Below are 25,138 nucleotides of genomic sequence, written 5' to 3'. Positions count from 1 at the left end.
GACTGATTATGACATTGACATAGCATGAGACAGCAGCTGCTAAAGTCAAACTTCAGTCAATACTCAAAAATTACAAAAATAAAAACAATAAATTACAAAGAAAGGAAGAAAATAATATAATTATTCATGAGAAGCTAGATTAAAAGTGCGATTCATCATGAATGAAATTGACGACAAATTCTACTATGTGTACAGTTCCTCTTTGGATCACAAGCTCGAAATCAAAATGTAAGTTTACAATACAAGGCTCACGAATCAAACAACAATAACATTTTCACAATCCGCAGCCCTAAACCTCACGATCGATATCATAACTTACCTTTTCTTAAAATTTCTACCTGTATCCTTTCTTGAATATATATTTTTTAATACTTAAGTAATACCTACTTTTCAACAGTGGAACATTGGAAGGCAAACGGCAGAAGCCAGAATATGACAAATTGTTGTCGGACCCCATGCTGAAGTTCTCCGGTCTGTATCAGGAAGGGTGCTCGGACCTGTATGTCACATGTCAAGTGTTGAACGATGGTGTACCACTAGCTCTGCCCGTGACTACTTCGTATAAGGCCTTCACCACTCGCTGGAAGTAAGTGTATAGATCCTCAGCGGGATAAAATTAAAGGATTAAAATGATATTTTCATGAAAGAGAGTATAATTTTTATTACATAGATAACTTCTTTTTACCAAAACCTTGTGAAACAAGATTACACTTATAAGCCATTTCTTTAATAATGCCTCTTTGTAGTTATTGAGAGTGAGTTAACTGGTATTTTTACAATAATTACAAAACTTAGAGATATAATAACCATCTGTCATGGTCGCCCTTTGTTGATATTCATGTATATCCAATAAAAATACAGATATACATATTTATTCCTACAGCTGGAATGAGTGGGTGACACTGCCAGTGTTCTACAGTGACCTGCCACGGAATGCGATACTTGCGATGACCATCTACGATTGTGCAGGGCCAGGCAAGGTGATGGTGGTTGGTGGGACCACTATATCACTGTTCGGGAAACATGGCATGTTGCGACAGGTCAGTTATAGACATGACATTTTTTTTTATTACTATTATGGAGAGTATTTTAGCTGCTAAACAGAGGAAACAATGGAATAGTACCCTAAATGGGTTATAAGTTACTGCACTACTCCAACTGATTAAATGTATAAAAAATGAAAAAGAAATATGTCCAATAATAAACTATGTGTTTAAAGACCATTGTCAGGTATCCTATATAAGGGTTTCCTTGACTGTAAAAGGATAATTTACTAAAGATAGGGCTTACCTACATCTGCCTCTATGTAAGCTACCAATTGCTATGCTTTATAAATAAATCATATAAAAAAAAAATTACATATATACATTTCATGTATGATGTTTCATTTATGATGAACTCCTTCTACAAGAAGAAGCCACAAAGGAAGTGGACGTGGATTAGCCCCGATGGGAAGACTAAAAACGAGATCGACTTCATATTGACGGATAAGAAGCACATATTCAATGATGTCTCAGTGATCAGTAGGGTTAAGACCGGCAGCGATCACCGACTCGTAAGAGGCACTTTGAATATAAACTGCAAAATAGAATGCTCCCGTCTAATGAAGTCCACGCTCCGTCCTACTCCTGCTCAAATCCAGGATCCTGAAAGCTTTCAGTCTGAGCTTTGCGACCGCCTGATATGTTTAGAGAATTGCGTTACAGTTGACGATTTAAATAATAGGTTTGTGGAAACTGTCCGAGAGGTAGGATCGAAATATTTTTCGTCCCGAACCAACCGAGGACCTCAAAAACTCTCAGATGGGACTCTGAGTCTCATAAGAGAACGGAGAGAAATGAGGTTGCAGTCTTCAGTTGATATGGTCGAATATAGACGTCTAAACAGACTGATCGCCTAAGCAAGACGTTGCGATATGAGACGCTACAATTGCAAGCGCATTCAAGACGCAATAGAGCAAAACAAGGGCTCCAAAGTCTTTGCTAGAGATCGACCTGTTCGGCAGACTCTGTTGACCCAACTGAAGACCGACACTGGCACCACCGTTTCATCAGTGCCCGAAATTCTGGGAGAAATTGAGAGATTCTACGGACAGTTATACACCACAACACAAAACCCTATTACCAGCGGTGCTCACGACAGCCGAGCGCCACTCACCCGACACTATACCGAAGATATTCCGGACGTCAGTCTAGACGAGATTAGTATAGCTCTCAAACAGCTAAAAAACAACAAAGCTCCGGGAGATGATGGAATAACGACAGAACTTCTGAAAGCCGGCGGTAGACCGATTTTAATAGCACTTCGGAGGCTGTTTAATTCCGTCATACTCGAAGGCACAAGCCCGGAGGCATGGAGCAGAAGTGTAGTGACTTTGTTCTTCAAGAAAGGCAACAAAGCCCTATTGAAGAATTATAGACCCATTGCACTTCTGAGCCATGTGTACAAGCTGTTTTCGAGAGTTATTACGAATCGTTTCGAGCAAAGACTCGACGACTTCCAGCCACCCGAACAAGCCGGGTTCCGAAAAGGCTATAGTACCATAGATCATATACACACGCTTCGGCAGGTTATACAGAAGACCGAGGAGTATAATCTACCTTTATGTCTAGCGTTTGTGGACTATGAGAAAGCCTTTGATTCTATTGAGCTCTGGGCGATGCTTCAATCCCTTCAGCGGTGCCATATAGACTATCGCTATATCGAGGTGTTGAGATGTATGTACAATGCTGCCACAATGTCAGTTCGATTACACGAACATAGTACAAAACCGATCCAGTTGCAAAGGGGCGTGAGACAGGGAGATGTTATTTCTCCGAAACTGTTCACCTGTGCACTGGAAGATGTTTTTAAGCTTGTAGAGTGGAAAAGACTGGGCATTAACGTCAATGGCGAATATATCTCTCATCTACGATTTGCTGATGACATAGTTATTATGGCGGAAACGCTGGAGGAGTTAGGCGAAATGCTCACAGACCTCAATGATGCCTCTAAACAAGTGGGCTGAAAATGAACATGGACAAGACAAAGGTCATGTCGAACGAACATGTTTCATCATCGCCCGTAACTGTAGGAGGTGTCACCATCGAAGTTGTCGATCAGTATCCCTACCTAGGACAAGTGATCCGATTAGGTAAATCCAACTTCGATAAAGAGGTAGCTCGTAGAATCCAACTCGGATGGGCAGCGTTCGGGAAATTACGACACATCTTCACTGAAAACATACCTCAGTGTCTGAAAACAAACGTTTTCAATCAGTGCGTGTTGCCAGTGATGACTTACGGAGCCAAGACGTGGTGCTTCACCAAAGGGCTTATCCACAAGCTCAGAGTTGCTCAGCGTGCTATGGAAAGGGCTATGTTAGGCGTGTCCCTGCGAGATAGGATTCGTAATGAAGAAATCCGCAGGAGAACTAAAGTTACCGACATAGCCAAAAGGATTAGCACGCTGAAGTGGCAATGGGCTGGCCACGTAGCCCGCAGAGCCGACGACCGCTGGAGTAGAAAGGTTCTGGAGTGGAGACCCCGTGTCGGCAAACGGCGTGTCGGTCGCCCCCCAACCCGTTGGTCTGATGATCTGCGGAAGGTAGCGGGAAGCCGCTGGATGCAGATGGCGGGTGACCGCTTGGGGTGGCGATCGTTAGGAGAGGCCTATGTCCAACAGTGGACTACAGAAGGCTGAGAGAGAGATTTCATGTATACCAAAAAACTTGGAAAGAATTAGCCATTTATCAGCTTCTTATAAACAATGATTCATTATATTCATCTTATTGCTTCGGTACACGTTTTTTCACGTGGGTACAAAGAAAACCAGTTTAGTTTCACATTAAAATCTAGACACTGACAAAAAACTAAACTAAGCCAGGTCTGTTTTTTGTGACTACTTTGTCTAAACTACAGTTTTGGTTTGAAAATATTTGCATATGGATATTGAAACTGGCTTAAGGCTAGCCATTTTTTGCTATAAAAATTAACAACTACTTATGTGTGTTTAGACTACCTCGCACGAGACTTAGGTACAGATTTTTTTATGACGCATAGGCTTTAGTCTTCCTATTAAGAAATAAAAAATCTTGAAATAAAACAAGGCTTTGGTGGTAATTTGACTGCTACTAAAAATGACTGTACTTACATACAGCTTTTATTACAATTTTGCTTTTAGATATTATAACACTTACGTAATATTGTGATTTTATTAGGATGGCAGAACATTGTAATGATTTCTCTAATTAAATATCGTTAATAGTCACGCATTTCCTTTTTCCTAATTACCATTACCTACGCATATTTTGTGACGCAACTCAACACTTGACCAGTTGACCACCCATTTCTCCATGACTCATAAAGAAGACCTCTGTTACACTTATTTATTATTTACGACACATACAGACACATCATTATTACTGTATACATATATCATGAAACTATTTATTTATCACTAAGATAATGTCTGGAAACCGCCCATCTTTACAATGACATCAGTGTATTATTTTCTCTCCTGCCAGTCAGTAATCGTATTCGAATTTCAAAAATGGAACTTCTCCCTCTCTTTTTTTCCAATCCCAATTAAAGTTCTTTTTAATTATGGGCATTTCGGCCAGTTCTATTCGTGTCTGTAAAAAGTGTTACGCCTCCTTGGTGTCCGGTATAAAGAGGTTATGTTTCTCCTGTTCTAAGGGTATGTTCGACTTGCGCGTGTGGCCCGGAGTAGAGGGAAGTGAGAAGACTCCGGGCAAGGCCCCGGACCGCGGCAAGGAACAGATGCAGAGGCTGGCCAAGCTGGCGAAGAAACACCGCAATGGACATATACCTAAGGTAACAATTTTGATTGATAAGTTTACTTTCTAGAATCCTGGGTTCCTGTTGCATGCGTGATGCGGTGCCGAATGCATGAAACAATAATTTTCCCTGACACTGAACTACACCGGACCTGTTACACCTGGGACATGTGCGAATATGCCTTTAAAGACACTGATAGGTATATGCGAAACAGCCTTTATTGATCTCGATTGTTCTGTGAAATGTTACTTTGTAGGAATCATCTAGTGTTTAGAGTCTTTAGAGGATATAACAGAAATTATGGGATACTCCTAAAATACTTCCTCTAGCTGCCTATCTTTTCCACCTTATAGAAAGATTAATATAATTGATAATTGGTTAGTAAATAGAGGTGAAATTACTGCCAGGAGGTCAGGAATCTCTTATCTCTAACCAGAATAATAACTTTGCTGTAGTGGAACTTTTCCTAGCAGATGTTTTTTTATAACTTTACTGTAGGTCCGGCAATACAAACATACTCATGCCTGGTAGGCAGGAGTGCATTGATGCACTCACTACTCCCCATTAAACGTGGGCCGGGACTATTGCCGGTGTGTTTGTGTACATATAAATACTTTAATAAAAATGCCATCACATTTAAAAGCTTAGGTACAACATCTCATTCGTACACCTACTTTCCATTTAATGCATTATTTATTCATCAAAATATTTCGCTAATCACAGCATGGCGCCAAATCTAAATAAAAGAATAATTAATTACTTAATTCTTATTTCTTCGACATTTAGGTTCTAGTTGGATCCTCATTTAAAATTTTAATAAATGGCGCGTGTTCGGTCTAGACTTTTAAGATTTAATCGGTATTCTAATTAAGGTTTGTGGGTGATAATTATCATTTCGTAGAGAACTGGTTTGGTGACAAAACCACTTATAATTTGACCAAAAAAGCTTGTGTGGATAGGAAAAGAGGGAGTATCCCCTTATATTATCGCATTCAGTATTCTTTTGTATAGAAATTCACACAAGTGCGTCCACTTCATCGGCATTGCCGACGCCGTTTCTCCATACATTTATGTCATTCCGTTTGATACGATACGTACGATACCGATAGGACGCTTACCTTTAGTTGCTACTACTCGAACGGAGTAAAAACACGCCCTCCCCATGCCGAGCAGGCTACAGGTGCAGTAAACAGGACATCTCCTCAATGGTCGACTGGTACATAGGCCACACACAAAGTTACTAACTAGTTTATTACATCTATGAGGCGGCATGAGTTTCCCACATAAAACCGCTAATAGGTACTACTGGATAAGAACTTCGCTCCACCGTTACCTTTGCCTGTTCGCGCACGTTACTCAACTGCAACGGTTCCCTTTTTGTCATCAGCTACCATACCACACCACCGACACATTAGCAATAAACAATCTTAATAACCAGCGTCGCCTGTCAAACATCTGTCAGATCCATACAATTTCGTCAGAATTTCGTCCTATTTAATAGGCGAGCGACGCTGATTATCTGCTTAAGAATGGTATGGTGGTGGTAATCCCACAGGCAAGGAGGGTCCTATGGTACTCGTATGATTGTATGTAATAAGAACTTTAGAACCGTTCTCTGCTCTAGGTATTTCTTGTAGGTAAGACGTAGTAAGGTTATTGACTCCAACATGATTAGCATATAGTGCACATGCGCTGTGTTTGATGTTTATAACTGTCGTAAATTAAATCAATGCACACGCGATGCGCACTTATTAATGACTACTATTGAGCGCCTTAAAGACCTGAACTGGATAGAACTAGTTTGTGTTGTGGCTAATGATTCAATTCCTTGACAGGTATACTAGGTAGATGCTAGCTGTGACATAGTTCACGCAACCGGTTTTATAAACGTCTAATAATGTGGCTATTTGTATTCTTCAATAGAGTATTAGGTACCATAAACTATTTTATTTACTAATTTTATGAGGTGAGGATTCTAAATTATATTTTTTTATCCTTTTATTCTAAAAATAGGTTTGCAGCTGATATTTGTAATGGCGGTTAGTAGGTAAGGCTAAGCCAGCCCTAAGCTTCTTAAAACTGGTAGTTAAGTAGATACAGGTGTTTTAACATGACGGAATGGATCATTTAAAAATGCATCATTTAAAATTGCTTTTGTGCCGGATATCCAGGGTTCGATTCCCGGCCTGGAATATCTATACTTATGTTTTAAGAAGCCCAGACGGAAGCCTGTATCTAACAAAGTAGATATGATAAAAATAAAGCCACAAATCCAGAAACGGTTGATAGATAAACCTCTCAATCAACAAACTTCAGATGCTATCAAACGTCTACTGGTAGATAATAATATACTGGTTCTGGACCACTATTGGAAACATGTATAATGTCGTCAGTCCAGCGGGCTGGAGGGCGTCCCAAGCTACAAGACTTCTTGTTAACTCCTTCGTATCGAAACTTCCAATGTGACTATTGGTTCTTGGAAAGTATAATTTGTCGAAAAATGTACGACCAACCCTGGATAAACTCACTACACCTTGGGAGGCTCAAGATAATTTCACTGTCACTGCGACAAAGTGATAACGTATGTACCTACCTATAACCCGCTTTATACAAGCGAAGACGGCGCCCGGAAACTAGTCTTTGTTGCCTAATACAGGCTGGTCACTCTATACTGACAAAAAGCTTTTTTGGATCGCTGCTGCGGGACTCTATCTCGTTGTATTAACGTGCCGATTGCACGACAGCTCTCGTCTGTTCGTTTTTCGTCAGTATAAAGTAACCCCCAGGCACGCGTGGTCAAACCGGTCAAATTTTTTAACCAAACTAACTCACATTTTGGTCGCGGCCGCCGGTTGGTCGTATGCGTTTTGTACATTTTTACTATTCGTTTTATAGCAGTTTAATTAAATTATAATTGAAAAGCTTTGTTTCAAATGAAAGTGGAAAAAAAACGCAAATTATTAAAAGTAGTAGTTAGTGAGACACTAAAGTAAATGTGTTTAAATAATATATCTTGATAATTTATACAAATTTTATATACCTACTTACATCTAGTGATGGATTCATAATCGGTAAGTTTTTATTGAATGCCTATTGATAAGTTGCCAAACTATAATAAGTATCCTAACCAAGAGACCGGTCAAGTATATTAAATTTAACATAATTTCCAATAGTAACAATTTCACACTCTTTAATGATTTGATTTTGCCGTCCTTATGTTGCCTATTCGGACTATGGCACTCACTTAAAACCCAAAAAATTATGTCATTAAGAACCTTGAACAAGTGTTGCATTGGATCATTATATTATGATATAATGCAAAATGTCTTCGATTTTACAGTGGGAAACCATGAGGCTTTCCTTTTTAGTTGTTATCAGGTTTACTTCATCGCATGCTCATTAAATAATCCTCGTTATCTAATGCCTGAAACCTTGACATAAAAATTGCCATATAAAATGTACTTACTTTACCTAGTCACCCACAGTGTATGCAGATTTCTGGATCAAGGCTGCTATTATTATAGTTTATACTATTTACAAATAAGGCGAAGGGTCAAAAACGGCTTAGTTGTGTATATCAATGCTTAGTGGACACTAATAAAACCTATTTGTACGATATCGACCAGTAATACTGTAAATAATTATTAATATTATCAAACTATAACGCCTGCATTCCTATAGGTCTTACTTTTGCTAAAGCCTCAGATGGCCTCCTTTCCACCAGAGATATGCTATGCTGCAATGATGTGCAAGAAATCCGTTCCTGCCAGTGCTATGCTATGTGGACCAAATAAATGATTGGTGGATATCAAACGCATCCATGTAGAAACGTAGCATATATATTTTTTAAACGTTTATTTATTGACCAGGTATAACTTACAAAATTACATATATACTCCCAAACTGCAGTTCTATTTAGCGGGAGACAAGACTCGCATATATATATATATATATATAGCACTATGGTGTAAAAGCAGCCCCATTCACACATCGCAATTTGCAAGTACAAGTATATTCCTTGGCATTATCATCATTAATCTCCTGTTTGGCTTTGACCTCTCCCAAGGATATATATCGCCACAAGCACATTTATCAGCAACAAAAATAGTTTGCAGACAAAAAATAATTACCCTGATGCATTTTCCGGACAGCCCATTGTCTTGTATGGAGTTATTGCATCGTTCTTGTATTTAGATTAACAATATACGAACAAGAGAGCGGTGGTAGCTCAGCCGGGTAAGCGCCCGCTTCTCACGCCAGAGATGCGGGTTCGAATCCCGGCGCTGACATGTACCAATGAGTTCTTTTAACTTAAGTACAATGTATACCATCGCTCTTACGGTGAAGGAAAACATCGTGAGGAAACCTGCATATCTAGATTTAGCACATCTAGATATGTGAACCCACCAACCCGCAGTGGACCAGCGTGGTGGGAAATGGTCCAAGCTTAGGAAGGCAGTTTAGACCTTGGGGATATGCACAAAGGTTCCACTCGAGAGAGCCAGGTGCAGGTACTTACACCCCCACAGAGAATAGAATAGAATATACGAACAAGATGGTGTGTCACATACAAAAAAGCAAAGAAAAAATCTGTCCGTATTATTTTTACTGTAAAATCTTTTTATGTTCACTCTAATGACAACCATTGTGCCAATGAATAAGGTCACAGATCTTCTAACCGAACTAATTAAAGAAAAGAGCTCAGTTGTAGAAGTGGGGTGTTATTTTGTCAAAACGTTTCTTTTGCACTGACCCTCCATCCTGTTTGTATATCGTTAATCTATGCTCGTGTAGGTAATTTGCACTCGACAATAAGTACTGTAGTGGCTATTTTTGCAACAAAATGTAGGTGAACTTGCCCATAACATAACCATTAAGATGTCTACGGCTAGGCACTTGTATTTCAATTATGATTAACCGGTTTCTTTTGTAGTTATTCTTATTCTTACCTATATTTAAAGGTTGAGATTCACAATGGCTTTGCGGTAAAGATTCCGGCTGCGCTGCCAGAGAACGCAGGTTCGATTGCAGGGTTGGCTCAGGCGGGTACTATTTAGCCAAGTTATATAAAACATTTAAGGTTTCCAATATACTTACAACACAATTAAATGAACACCCTGTATGTGTTCATAGGCATCGATTATATCAAGGCGTAACCCTCCGGATGAAGAAATGGCTTCCCATACCCATCATTTGCACATCCGGTTCAGGTATCCACCTTATGGGAACTCAAGTCTAACGTTTCTCACACTTCTTCCACAACCCATAAAAGACAGTCCATAACTTAGTATATCTAGATTTCCTTAAATAGATAAAAAAACAACTAATTATCTCAATGCGTGCTTTGTGCAACACAAAAAGCTAACAACATAGTAGAGTCTTCATAAATTAAATAAGATTCTTTTTTCAAACATGCCCTACCGGTTACTCAATAATTGCGCGTAAAGTTATCGAGCAAGGAGTATAGTGTTCTGTGGTGCGGAGTGATTGTTCGCAGGACTCAGTGTGCGTACAAAGCATGCGACGGCGGCGTCGCGCAGACGTCTATGTCCCGTGCTGTTTATTCGCTCTACTCGATGCGCTTGTGAATATTATTTTTCTTTTCTAGTGGTCTTTTTGCGGCCAGCGTTGTTTTGATTTGTTTATGGTCTACAGTTTTTTTGTGTGATTAAGTTTGTGTGTGGGTGGTCTGTGTTTTATTTATCTATTGTTTAGAAATCTTTTATTTGTTTTGTTATTAGAAAGACGAAGGTATAGTCTGTATTGATTTAAAATGTTTTATCCATTTGTTTTATTGTTAGAATGAATAAGGTGATGTGAATTGAATAGGAAAAATATGTCTTATAAATACAATATTGAGGTCACACAGGTGGGCAAAATTAATCTCATTCTACTAAAATCACAGAGTCTATGAAAGCACCATAGAGTTTCCTCCCATTAACCAACCTTCTTTGACAATACCTTAAGGTTTTCTCTTCTTCTCTCCGCAGGTGGACTGGCTGGACCGACTGACGTTCCGTGAGATAGAGATGATCAACGAGAAGGAGAAGCGCAGCTCCGACTACATGTACCTGATGATAGAGTTCCCAGCGGTGCAGGTCGACGGGATTGACGTGAGTATTGTCTATTTATTTACTTAAATACATATTTTCTTAAAAGTTTACCCGTGGGAATACCACGATAAAAGCATAACGTGTTCATCCGGAGAGGAGTACCGCGATAAAAGGTAGCATATGTGTTAATCCAGGGTTTCAGCTAGCCCCATACCAAATTTTGTGTAAATCGGATCAGGCGTTTTGACGTGAAGAAGTAACAAACACACACACTCACAACCTTTCTCCTTTATAATATAAATGCGACTATATACATGGCATCTTTAGTTATGATCCACGGAGATAAAGATACAAGTCCCCTCGAGTGATGATAAAGATATTATAATATTTATTCGGTACCACACCCCAAAACAACACGAATTCCTATAGTCCACGCGGATAAACATACGAGCTGCCTTAAGTGATTGATATCTATACAAAGGTTCCTTATATACGACCGGCGGCGGCGCACTCTTGGCACTCAGAAACGTACGCTTATCCGAATGGCAAATACTTTTAAAACGGAGACAAACCATTAGAATAGAATACTCTTTATTTTGCACCATGAAAGACAGTATGCACAAAAAGGCGGCCTTATTGTTAAAAGTAATATCTATCAGACAACCTTTGCAGGACCGTTAGTGGACAATAACGGGCTGATGATGATTGAACATGCGGCGACAAAAACTTGCCTCAACACCTGGGGTTACTCGTTATGATGATGGTTACATTCATTATTCAATACGCATTACACTGATAGCGTGTAAGTGATAACAGCCTTGTTACTATTTATATTTGCAAACTAACCGGCGGCACAGTGCAATGTGTGGGCAGTAAATACGTTTAATACATATTTGTCACGTCAAAAAGCTTGAAAAAGTTAGTTTATGCAAATGATATAAGTATTATTATTGCATGCAATCCACCTGTTTAAAATTACTATAATAACCAAATAAGAACGTAGATCTTAAGTAAATATGCGGCGCTGTGATTGGCTGAATGTTTCATTAAGCAGGGCTTAACTTTATGTATGTAATGAAGCTGAAACTGAGCCCTTCTTTCTCAAACAGTTTAACAACCATTATCTATGAAAAAAGAAAGAAAGAAACATTTTATTTGGCACACTGACAACAACAAAATCAGAAAATCATACAAAACAACAACGAAATACAGAAAATGATACAATAAAAAACAAACAAAAGTTGCTGTTCAGAGCGTCAAAAAGGCACCAGCTCAGCATCTATGGTTGCCATACGAGTCGGCCGAAGGTGAAAGTTAAAATAAATAAAAACCTGAAACTGTGAATCTTACACTATCCCTACTGTAAGTATGTCCGATCTTACGCTGTACCGGAATGGAAAAAATACACGTGTTTTACATACGTAATAAGTAATAACAATCTGCATCCATTTAATTAAACGGTTCTTACATATTATGGTGACGATCTGAATATGTATCTAGTATCTAATATTGTATGCATGTCATTGTAGTTTGAAGTAGGTACCTATTCGTATTCCTCCAAATTTATCAAAATACTGATGCTAATAATGTAATCATTAGATAAAGAGGAAATGGCTGTGCATAATATAATTAAGTATGTTTTATAAACTGTCAGTGATTTCAACAATTATTTCACCATTATAATACTTTATTAGTGTTTTATGTATAATAATAAAGTTATACTGCTACTACTACTATTATCCCTGAACGATATCATAGCCTAACTTTATCCCAGAATCTCCACAGAAACCACTTTTAAGGCGATACGAAGCTAGTGCTACTAACTAAAAATAAAAACAATAAAATAATGGTCAGTCGGCCTTCACAATCTATGGAACTTTCCAAACAGTCGATTTACCTTCGAAATTCAAAGGGTTTTTTCTTTATTTCTCTCGTAATCTGTGCAACAGGCGACAAATCCTTTGCTTATGGCAATAAAGGTGACTCCAGTGTTTACCAAAATGGTCACTGCGGTCGTTAAAGCTGTCACTTGTTTATAGCTGATTAAATGTTAAACCTCTAATTTATTGGACAGATTGAAAAAGAGAATAAGAATTGTTATTTTTCTGACCCATATGTTAACTTGCTTTAGATAAAAGTACAACAATATGTGAACGCTCTCGGTTAACCTTTTGTAGTGTGAACAAATACGAAGTGACAGCAGAAACACAATACATTCTGTGTAAAAAGATCAATAAAACTCAAAATCTTTGTTATTCATCCAAATTTATTTTATCACCTTCAGAAACGATACAATTAATGAAATCTAAAAAAACACAAATGTTATTTACGACGCACGTGAAATGTGACAAAATGCATATAGACGCCGACACCCCCATTAAAATTCTACGAGCTGAATGATCCAAAAGCTACAGAAATTTCTACGAAAGGTTCTAACACTGTGGCTTCATTATTATGGTGATAGGATAAGGCAATTCGCGGGTCAGCCAATCCATTAAATATGTATTTTTTTTAATGTGGTTTTGGTATTTTTTCAAATATTACCTTCTACTTCATGTGGTATCGAACATCCTGTATAATCTTGTTAACGATATCACTGCAAACCGGTACTTTCCCAAGCTTTAATGATAAGTGCAATAATTATATCATACATCTTGGCATTAAGTTAGTGGCTTCGGTATTTAATTTTTCCCCTTCATGTTTCATAGCCGTGGGACACCCTGTATAATGTTGTTAACGATATCTTTGCAAAACCTGTACTTTCTCAAGCTTTAATTATGAGTGCAATGATTATAATAGGTATCTTTGACTAGCTTTTACCCGCGAGCTTTGCTACGCCTTAAAAAAGTTTTCACTTTAAAAGTCTGGGTTAAAAATAAGCCTAAATGTTAATCCAGCGTGTCAGCTTATTACATACCTACCAAAAACAACCGTTCACTAGTTTTGGAGTGCAAGAGTAACAAAAATACATCCATCCTTACATACAAACTTTTGAGTTTATAATATACTGGCTGTACCCGCGAACTTCGCTTCGCTTTAAAAAAACCCATGGGAATTCCGGGATAAAAAGTATATATATGTGTTAATTCAGGGTGTCTCAATACCAAATTTCATTTCAATAGGTTCAGCCGTTTTGACGTGAAGAAGTAACAAACATACACTACTCACAGACTTTAGCTATAAGTAGGATCTCGACATTAGCTAGTGTCTGCGTGTGCGACGATTCGCTCCAATGACGACAGACAATCGGACCGACGGCTCTATGTGTTAATCCAGAGTGTGATTAATATTTAATCATGTGAACATTTTGTTTGTAGTTAATGTATATTATGAGAACATTAATCATCCACAGATACAATCAAACTTGTACGCTCACGGGCAATGAAAAGATTTCAGTGAGAAAAGCACCAACTTAAGGCTAGCTTAATGACGCCTTCTGCAACATTGAAGTACATTTAGCAGAGCATTAGGATATTACCAACATAAAATGGTAATATTTAAATTAAATCTTTGAAAAAATTGGTTCGTTTGGTGGCGGCATTTTGTGAGCGGAACTATATTTAATTGCCCGTGAGTGTATAATGTATTATGTCTTGTCCTCGTACACAAAACTGCGTTGCGACGTCGCATCGCAAAAACATGCAACGGTAATCAAGCATTTGCCTGAAAAACAGTTGCAGATTTTTGAAATGCGACGTAGTTTTGTGTACAGTCAGCTGCATAAGTATCTATATACACACTTTTGTACCTTGTCAATGTGAAACCGCATATCAATTCATAGAAACATTGTTTGTTCGTCAGTTTGGCAAGGTACAGAAGTGTACAGCTACTTATGCAGATGACCGTACAAGCCTATAATGATAATGATGACAAAGCTGATGATGATGACGATGATTCCAGCACGCGGTGGTGTACTACGAGCAGGATGGCGACGAGATGTACCAGTTCCGCGCGGAGGCCGACATCGTCACCGTGCCCGACCACGAGATACTGCAGGTAATGTATTGGTTTACTCTACTTTACTCTAGATGGCGTTGTCTGTAGTCATTCTACATCGCGGTATGGTTGTATTCTACTATTTATTAAGAGATCTTGGGGTTCTTCTTTAGCTATCCTATCTCTCTCTGGGTTGACATCGATTAGTATAACTTAAAAGTAATAGTTTTCTGAATTTCAGGCATACAATCTAGTGAAGATCGATCAAAGATTTTATTTTATTTAATTTTAAACACCTATCTATTTAATTTTACAAGTAATTTGTCAGTTATACGATTTTTTACGAACACTACATACTCTATTCCACTAACTAAATTATGATTAATAATTAATACCTACTCAGAAACGTAGGTAGTTGTACTTAGTGAAAAACGTAATATACATTATACGTTATTCCAGTGTAATAAATGTCCGTTACTACTTTCTGTTTCCCTTATCTTATTCTAAGTCACCGATAAATAACACTTACCAATCAACCCTCCACCCCACAGGAGAACCTAGTCGAAGCAAAACAACACCGCCTAGCCCGCTCTCTCCGCTCGGGCCTCTCCGGCCGAGACGCCAAACCCACGGCCACGGAGCGCGACCAGCTCGCGTCCATAGTGGCGCTGCCCCCGGGCCGGGCCCTCGCTGCTGATGAACAGGACCTGCTGTGGAAGTTCCGCTTCTACCTGTGCGAGCAGAAGAAGGCGCTGGCCAAGTTCCTGGAGTGCGTCAATTGGAATAGACAAGGTTAGTGGAGCGTGGGACACCCTCGCACTCATATGTGTAGCATATAGTATAGAGCGTGGGACACCCTCTTCGCTAGATGTAGCAGAGAGACACAGCCCCTGCGTCCATAGTGGCGCTGCCCCCGGGCCGGGCGCTGGCGGCGGACGAGCAGGACCTGCTGTGGAAGTTCCGCTTCTACCTGTGCGAGCAGAAGAAGGCGCTGGCCAAGTTCCTGGAGTGCGTCAATTGGAATAGACAAGGTTAGTGTCATGGGCTATTTTTAATTTTATTTATTCATTAGTATTTATTATTGTGACGCATATGGAATATGTACGCGAGACGCGGGATAATGGCGTGCAACAATCCCGCGTGCGTGATGAAATCCACATGATGTTAAGAACAGCCATATACTGTGTAGCGTGGGACACCCTCTTCCTCATATATGCTTTGCATAGATTTCCGGTGGGACACCCCTCGTTGCTTGATGCATCACACACACACTGTATGTGTACGATTTTAATGAAATTTGTTATGGAGTTAGATGACACATAGGCAACTTTTTATCGAGGAATTCCCACGGGAAAACTTTTTAAGGCGAAGCTGGCGGGAACAGCTAGTAGAGACTAAATAGAACTTTTTTTTCATATCTTGGAAACCACTATTATAGTTTAGTAGATATTTTAAACTAAATACAACATGTTCATCCCCAGGCGAGGTCCGTCAAGCTCTCGCCATGATGCAGCAGTGGGCGCCCATGGACGTGGAGGACGCGCTCGAGCTGCTCTCGCCCAAGTTCACACATCCGGCCGTCAGGAAGTGAGTATGAGTGTGAAATGTGGGGGGCAAGCTGAAGTGGGCTGGTCATATCTGCCGAAGAACCCATAACCGTTGGGGTAGACAAGTTCTCGATTCCTTACGACCTTAGGAGGGTAGCCGGTAGTGGCTGGATGAGAACGGCAGAGGACCGAGTGCTGTGGCGCTATCTACAGGTGGATGAATATTGGCTGATGATGAATACTGTGGGTTTCTTAAAAAAAATGTGAGGAAGGGAAGGGAGTGTGAGTGTAATATGTGTTGATTGTGATAAAACTGGTATGAGATAGTATGTTTGTGTGTGAATACTGTGTGTCTCTTTAATCCAAGTGAGGAAGTGAGTATGGGTGTAATATGTGTCGGCATGAATACTATGTGTCTCTTTATCTTGCTAGCAGTAAATTGCAGTGTGATATGTGTGGGGGTGATAATGCAGCAGTGGGCCCCCATGGACGTGGAGGACGCGCTCGAGCTGCTGTCGCCCAAGTTCACGCATCCGGCCGTCAGAAAGTGAGTATGGGTGTGAAATGTGCCGGTGTCAATACTGTGGGTTTCATTGAAGAGTTGTGAGGAAGGGAGTGTGAGTGTAATGTGTGTCTGTGTGAATACTGTGTATATTTTTTCTTCGTCATGTGAGAAAGAAAATGTGAGTGTGATATATGTCGGAATGAAAACTGTTTGTATTTTGAAACCGATGGGATGATGATTATTAATATCAGTCAAATATTTATGTACTTATATGGATATGAATATGAATAGTATGTGCTTATTCACCTCTATGAGAAAGTGAGTATCGGTTTAATATCTATGCGCATAAATACGGAGTCTCCTAAAAATTTTAAATGAGTTAGGGATTAAAAATTAATGGGAGAGTATTTCCCTCGCACATTTCTGATATCATTGTCATTGTTAGGACCAAGCATTAAAACAATTTAACAGAGTAATATAAAAAAATACAAGAACCTGAGGTAAAACCGGACCAACACTTCCTCAAGAAATATTTATTTTATTTATTTATTTGTGTGTCAGATACGCGATATCCCGTCTCAAACAAGCCCCCGACGAAGACCTACTGCTGTACCTGCTGCAACTGGTGCAAGCGCTCAAGTACGAGGACTGGCGCGAGATACACCTCGGTGAGTGGATAATAAATAAATATGTGGGGACATCTCACACACGGCCATCCGACCCCAAGCTAGGCAGAGGATTTTTATGGATTAATATCTGAAATAAATGAATTTATTTATTTATAGAGCCTGTGTTATGGGTATCGAACAGCTGATATATTTATCTACACAAATACATAGATAGATACATATTAAATATAAATATCAACACCCAAGACCCGAGTAAAAATATCTGCCCCAATCGGGAGTCGAACCCGGGACCTTGGGCTCAGCAGTCAGTGAGTAGGGGGGAGTTTTGTCAGTGGACGCGCTGAAGCAGGCTCCTGACTAGGACCTGGTCAGGCGCTCAAGTACGAGGACTGGCGCGAGATACACCTCGGTGAGTGGGGGGGAGTTTTGTCAGTGGACGCCTGAAGAGATGAGTGAAAAGGATAACGGGCAAAAAATTATGGGACCCATACCTACCGTCCAATAACGGCCAGACGTTAGAATGCTCTTTTCATGACTATAATTTGTTATTATGGGGACTAGCCTCAATTCGTTGTAAAGAAAATGTTATGTACTGGCTTTGAGTTATGTTTTAGTATTGTATGACGAGTCATACTAACTAAACTCTGTTTTTTAATCTCAGATATACTAAATTGATAGATTCTAACTGTTCATCTACGGTCTCAGTCGATTGTCCCGAAAATAGAATGATACGTCACTTAATCGTGAGACAATCGACTGTTGATGAACGGTTCAGAATCTATCAATTAATATCTGAGATAAAAAAACAGACTTTAAAACTCAGCTTGTATCCGTTAAAGTTAAACTAATGATTATGTACTTCCTTCCAGAGTACATAAAGCTGTCTGGCGGCAAGGAGCCCACGTTCACCGACGTGGAGTTCAAGCTGCCGGGCGGCGCGCGCGGCAGCCAGGCCAGCCTACTCTCCGCCACCAGTGAGTAACAATGGATAAAACATTTATTTGTTCCACTTAAACACTTTTTTTTTCGGGTAGTTGCAAATAAATAAACAACATTGTACTGTAGAGATTTTAATAAATTTAAATAGTTATTTACAATAATAAAAGTATTTTCTAATAAAATTCAGATATTTATATACATAAATTCGGTGGATAATTGTTATCTAGCAATTATATGCAGTAACTCTTGCAACTGCACCTACCTGCTGGTCAATACCTATCATCTACACTATTGACACTGATAACTGCACTATGGTCTCTACACAAGAGCTATTGGAGCAACAGAAGAATATGGAGAAGATGATTGCTGATCGCATGGATGATTTTGAGAGAAAGCTGAAGTCCTCCAACTCAAGCAGGAAGCCAGAGCTTGATGATCTCTCCAGGGATTTCAGCTTATTCAAGGACTCAGTCATGCCCATCCTACGTCTGATGCACGAGCAGATTGCTGGCCTAGTCAGGCAGGTGGATGAAATAGACACCCAGAGCCGTCATAATGCCCTTCTGTTCACTGGCATTGCGGAGGAGAAGGAGGAGGACCCCACGGCGCTGATCACACACACTGTTGTCACCAAGCTGGGTCAGTCACATTTTGATCGCTCCAGCATTATCCAGTGTGTTCGGATTGGAGGCATACAGGACCCTGAGAAGCCCAGGCCTATTCTGGTGAGGTTCTCAACTCCATCTGTCAGGTCACTAATATGGGATAACAAGAGGGAACTCAAATCTAGTCCCATTATCATCCGAGAATTCCTGACCAGGACACGGCAACGCATCTTCATGCGGGCCCGCAAGCACTTCGGTATCAGGGCCTGCTGGACGAGAAATGGTGCCATCTTCATTCAGCTCGCAGACACCAGGGTGAAGGTAGTGTCCGAGCTGGAGTTGGACGAGCTGTGCAGCAAGCACCCGGCGGTGGCAGCGGCCCCCGCGGCTCGCAAGACGCCCGGCACCAAGCCCGCCTCGAAGCCTGGTCCCAGCAGAGTTGTGACTCCAACCACGGCGTCTCAGCCCCCAGTCGCGCAACCTGCTCCAGTAACCAGAAGTAAAGCCGGTGTTCATAAGCGTTGATTCTCATTGTGCTTCAATTTCAATTACTCTTTTCTAAACGCATTGCATTTTTTAGTACTTGCTCGTAACGTAAGGTAGAAGGTAGGTTAATTTATTTTTCCACACAGCAATGTGTTCTTTATTTTGTCTTTGCTTTTGTCAACCAAACTTTCAGTTTTTTTTTTTTTTTTTGTAGATTTAGTTGTCAAGAGGTTGACAACTTCAACATATTCTGCCAATTATTTATCTGTGTTTTTAGTTTTCTGTCAGTGTTAAGTATTGGGTTGCGTTCAGAAATTCACGCTCTAACTAAATTAAATAGTCCATTTATTCAAATGTTAATATTCTGAGCGTCAACTATTATTAATTTTTTTTTTAATGTCTTTTTTTTTTACTTTTTGACCAGCAGGCCGGTGCAGGTAGTTTTTTCTACTCGCGCAAGTCAATAATTCGTTTAGTACATATTTTATTAGCTTTATCTATTAGAATATATTATTTATTTAAGTATATAGTATTTTTAATTGTAGTTACATATTACACACACAAACTTTTATGTCTGTTGGATCTGACGATGACTCATTTGCTTCGGCTGATTCTTCTTCTTATCTAAGCGCTGATGATGATGGCCTGTGCCTAAGTGACACTTTAATTAACGAGTTCTCCTCTCTTTCTAAAAATTTTAACGTTTGCCATATTAATGCTCAAAGCATTCCAAAACATTATAACGAACTGCTTAACACTTTCTCATCGGGCATAGCCCATGCTGTTTTGGTTTCTGAAAGTTGGCTACAACCCACTCTTTCTTCACATGCGTACTGTCTCCCTGGATATGTCCTAGTCCGCAATGATCGCGTGGGTAGATCGGGTGGAGGAGTAGCCATTTACTTAAAAAGCAATATTCCATTCTCAATTGTAGCCCAGTCTCCCTCGTCCAGTAATGCTCCCGCCGAATATTTATTTCTCGAACTGAATCTGGGGGTCAAGGTTTTACTTGGGGTGTCCTATTGTGCTCCAAGTAATAACTATTTTCCGTCTATAGAGTCCGTCCTTGAAAATATAACCTCCAACTACACACATCACATAGTCATGGGTGATTTTAATACCGACTTGCTTGTCCCTAACTCTCGCTCCCGAAAATTGCAATCCATCGTCGATTCAGTCAATCTCAAAATTTTACCACTTTCCGCCACTCATCACTCTTCTACGACTGACACCTTAATCGACCTCATTGTTACTTCTGATGATTCTCTCGTAGCTCGCCACGGACAACACCTCGCTCCTGGTTTCTCTAATCATGACCTCATTTTCTGCTCCTATCGATTACGCATTCCAAAACCAAAGCCAGTGGTACTCCTTCAGCGTAACTTTTCTAAGCTAGATGCTGAGAGGCTTAGATCCGATGCCACAAAAATACAGTGGAGTGACATGCAGGACTTGCCAGATGTCGATGACAAAGTTGCATTTCTATGCAGCAATGTCATAAAGCTGTTTGACACTCATGCTCCTGTACGTCCTGTGAAACTGAAGCATCGACCAACGCCTTGGATTACTGACACTATCCGGAAGTTCATGGTCAGGAGGGACAGGGCATTTCGTAGGTACAAAAAATCACGTACTGAGGAAAACTGGTCTGCCTGTAAGGCAGCCAGAAATCGGTGTAATCAGATGTGTAGGAACGCCAAACGCCAATATATCACAGAGCAACTTGAACTATCTTCTCCTGCAGGCATTTGGAAATTCCTAAGGTCTCTTGGCGTGGGTAAGCCACCTAAACAAGATGATAAAATTCCTTTTGATCTTAACTCTCTCAACAAACACTTCACATCCTCCTCTACTCTTGACTCTTTCACAAAACAATTCACTCTAAATCAAATTGATAATATACCCACGCCAGATATAGACTCCTTTAATTTCGCACCAGCATCAGCGGAGGAGATTAGGAAAATTATTCTGTCCCTCAAATCGAAGGCGGTAGGCCATGATAATATAGGACGCATTATGGTGATCAATCTTCTCGACATCCTTCTCCCTGCCATCACCCATATCATCAACCATTCCCTTACCTCTGGACATTTCCCTGATCTCTGGCGTAAGGCCTATGTTATTCCTCTTCCTAAAATATCAAATCCCTCATCTCTCAACCATTACCGCCCCATCTCAATATTACCCTTCCTGTCCAAGGTCCTCGAGTCGATTGTTCACCGCCAGCTTACCGCGTTTCTGTCAAATGGTGGTCTTCTAAATCCATACCAGTCTGGTTTTCGGGCTGGGCACAGCACTACGACTGCCTTGCTGAAAGTCACTGAGGACATTAGGTGTGGTATGGAGAACAAAATGATTACCGTGCTTGTCCTCATTGATTTTAGCAATGCGTTTAACGCTGTGGACCATGACCTACTATTAGCCGTTTTGGAAAAATCCAAGATCTCCCTCCCTGCTGTCAGCTGGTTTTCTTCCTATCTTCGGGGTCGTCAGCAGGCGATCCGAAGCTGCTCGGTATTATCTGACTGGTCCGATTTGTCTGCTGGCGTTCCTCAGGGCGGTATCCTGTCTCCTTTACTTTTCTCTATGTTTATTCATTTAGTCTCCTCTAATCTTCTCTGTTCCTACCATCTGTACGCTGATGATCTGCAGCTTTACAGTCAGGGCCATCCTGATGACTTGGATTTGATCATCAACCAACTTAATGAAGACCTAACACGTATTCTTGAGTGGTCAAAAAGTTTTGGTATTTTGGTAAACCCTACGAAATGTCAAGCAATCATCGTCGGCAGCTCTCAATTAATGTCTAACCATGATCTTACTTCGGTGCCATTGGTGTTCGACGGATGCAGTATTCCATTTTCATCCACGGTCAAAGATCTTGGATTGATCATCGACGATCATCTGAGTTGGGTGCCACAGATTGACAATGTGTCGCGTCGGATCTATGCCTCTATGCATTCCCTTATACGCCTCAAAAACTTTCTGCCTTTCAAGACAAAACTTTCTCTGGCAACCTCTCTTCTCTTGCCCATTCTTGACTATGCTGATGTGTGCTATTTGGATGTGACTGAGGCTTTGCTTAACAAACTGGAACGCTTGCAGAATACCTGTATACGATTCATTTTCGGTCTCCGAAAATATGATCACGTGTCCAGTTATCGTGCCAAGTTAAAGTGGCTTCCTATTCGAGATAGGAGGAATGTACGCATTCTCTGCCTTCTTTTTTCAGTCCTCTTTGAACCTAATTCCCCTTCTTACCTTAAATCTATGTTCAACTTCCTATCAGATACTCATAGCAAACACCTCCGCTCCTCCCATAATCTTTTGTTGTCCTTACCACTACATCATTCAGGTTTTATGCTTAATTCCTTCTCCGTTACAGCTGTCCGACTGTGGAATGATCTCCCCGAGTCTATCAGGAAGGCTCCCAGTCGAGCAGTATTTAAATCACTGGTTCGGGCTCATTATCTCAGCAGGATAGGATAGAAGACAGTTAATTTTTTCATGCACCTCAGTTGTTGTGTGTTTATATAATAATAATATTATAGTATGTATATTTATATTAGGTATTTATGTATTGTATATATTTTATAGGTATAGGTTTATATATTATCTATTAGTATATTGTATAAGTATAAATTTTTGTGGGATATTATATTTAAGTAGTACATATTTAGTTTTCTTCGCTGAAATTGTCTTTAATAAGTTCTTTTTTTTTTGCACTCCCATACAATTTACTCCCTGTACCTCCTGTAGGTTGACTGGTAGAAAATGCTTTTAGCATTAAGTCCACCTAATTGTACATAATTACTTTTGTATATTGTGCAATGAAGAATAAATAAATAAATAAATAAAATAAACATAACACGTAAAGTCTGTTTTTTAATGTGAGATTCTAAATTGACAGTTTCTGAACGGTTCATCAACAGTTGATTGTCCCGTGATTTAAGTAACGTATCGTTCTATGGGCGGGACAATCGGCTGTTGATGAACCGTTCAGAATCTCGCAATTTAAGTATCTGAGACTAAAAAATAGACTTTACATAACACAAGAAAGAGATAAATACAGTGCAGTACCAACTGAAAGTGAAAGAAATTTGTGTTTCAAGTTAAATAATATCCCAAAAGTTTCCAATACAACACTGCTATAAGCAAGGTGAGATATACCTTGTTTATAGCAGTATATCTTTATCTATTTTCGTTAAAGGAGAATTTTTTTTCCTGTAAATATTTTTAAAATATCATGAATCTTAGAACCCAAATTTTTATATTATTATTCTGATATTACGTCCCAACGGAAATCATGATCGTAATTGAAAACGCTCTGACATACCACCCCCGATGTAAGGCTTAATTACTCGTAACAAAAATGCAAATCCATACCCTCACACATCACAGGCATCCCAGCAGAGATGTCGTCGTCGACGCACAGCGCTCGCTCGGCGGACGAGTTGGTCGACGACCGCGCAGAAAGCGCTCTGGCTGACGCGGAGGGATACGAGTAAGTAAACTAATATAGTCTATCCTCCTTCGACATCATCATCAGCCTTCTATCGCCCACTGTTGCCCAGTAATAAATTACGTAAGCCAATAGCTGTATACTGTATACAGGTGTTGCAAAAAGGGTATATTGAGACGAAACCTACATGTCCAGCATGATATATCTAATGTAAGCCCGGGAAAGAAGTCAGAATCTCAAAATACAGTACAGTTTTTGAGTAATTAACGTCCAAAGATTAACTCGAAAATTGGGTAGCAACAACCCTGCCAATATGACACCGTGACCTACATATCAACGAGTGTCAACGACCTTATAAAATGACGTAGGCACCTATGGAAAAAGGAACGTTCACTAATTATTTTATGAAGCCTGCTCTACACTCGCGCCGCGAACGCTCTCGAAAGCGCGAAACGTGAGTCTAGATGTTGTTCACGCCAATCGGTTGTTTATTTTTACTTGTCTCTAACTTTACGCAAATAATAGACAATTTAAAAATTATAATTTGTAAAACTATTTTTTCTGTTTATTTAATCGGGTTATGATCCGACGAAATAAAAATTCCGGAATCGTGAACGCAGCCAAGATGGCGCCGGGTGAAAAATTTTGCTCTGCTTTTTTATGTTTACTTACCAAGTAATATTAATAGTTTTGAAAGTTCTTAGGAGTAATTATAATCGTGATTCAGTGCCGATTTAAACACTAGCATAATTAAACAGAAAAACTTGGACCTTACGCAAGTGTAGATTGCTTGAGACTATTTCCGTGCTTCGAGAATCGAACTCGAAACAGAGGGTAGTTAATTCTTCTACTGATGGAGTTAGCGGCGGCAGTTGGTGATATGGTGTGCTCTCCATCGTGGTGCGGACGGAGTTTATTTCATCAATGCCAGGATGTTGATGTGCGGGTGTGATGAGTGAGGTGATGCCATCCACTAGTCGTTGATTCCGGCAGTCGACGAGAAGGTTGTAATGACCTAAAAAATCAACACCGATAATCGGTTTCGTGACGTCAGCAAGGATGAATCGCCATTCGAAGTCTCGTCGCAGTCCCAGATCTAGATGTAGGTTTAGGTATCCATATGTGGCTATGATGGTGCCATTCGCAGCGTACAGTTGGTACCTAGTTTTTGTTTTTGGCACAGTCCGGACGGCTGCTT

General features: G+C 40.0%; 1 protein-coding gene across 1 annotated transcript; it reads left to right on the top strand.

Moving 5' to 3' along the window:
* Positions 1-36: 36 nt before the first annotated feature.
* LOC105381069 (phosphatidylinositol 3-kinase catalytic subunit type 3) lies at positions 37-23,986 on the top strand. The gene is made up of 11 exons (XM_048628655.1): positions 37-228; positions 398-586; positions 884-1,040; positions 4,677-4,814; positions 10,769-10,891; positions 14,732-14,827; positions 15,319-15,559; positions 16,249-16,354; positions 17,381-17,487; positions 18,318-18,422; positions 23,880-23,986. The coding sequence occupies exons 1-11, from the start codon at positions 158-160 to the stop codon at positions 23,984-23,986; spliced, it is 1,440 nt and encodes a 479-aa protein (XP_048484612.1). The 5' UTR covers positions 37-157.
* Positions 23,987-25,138: the final 1,152 nt, after the last annotated feature.

The sequence above is a fragment of the Plutella xylostella genome, chromosome 21, assembly GCF_932276165.1.
Source record: "Plutella xylostella chromosome 21, ilPluXylo3.1, whole genome shotgun sequence".
Taxonomy (NCBI): domain Eukaryota; kingdom Metazoa; phylum Arthropoda; class Insecta; order Lepidoptera; family Plutellidae; genus Plutella; species Plutella xylostella.
The sequence above is the reverse complement of the archived record's forward strand: the minus strand, read 5'-3'. Positions and strand labels throughout refer to the sequence as shown.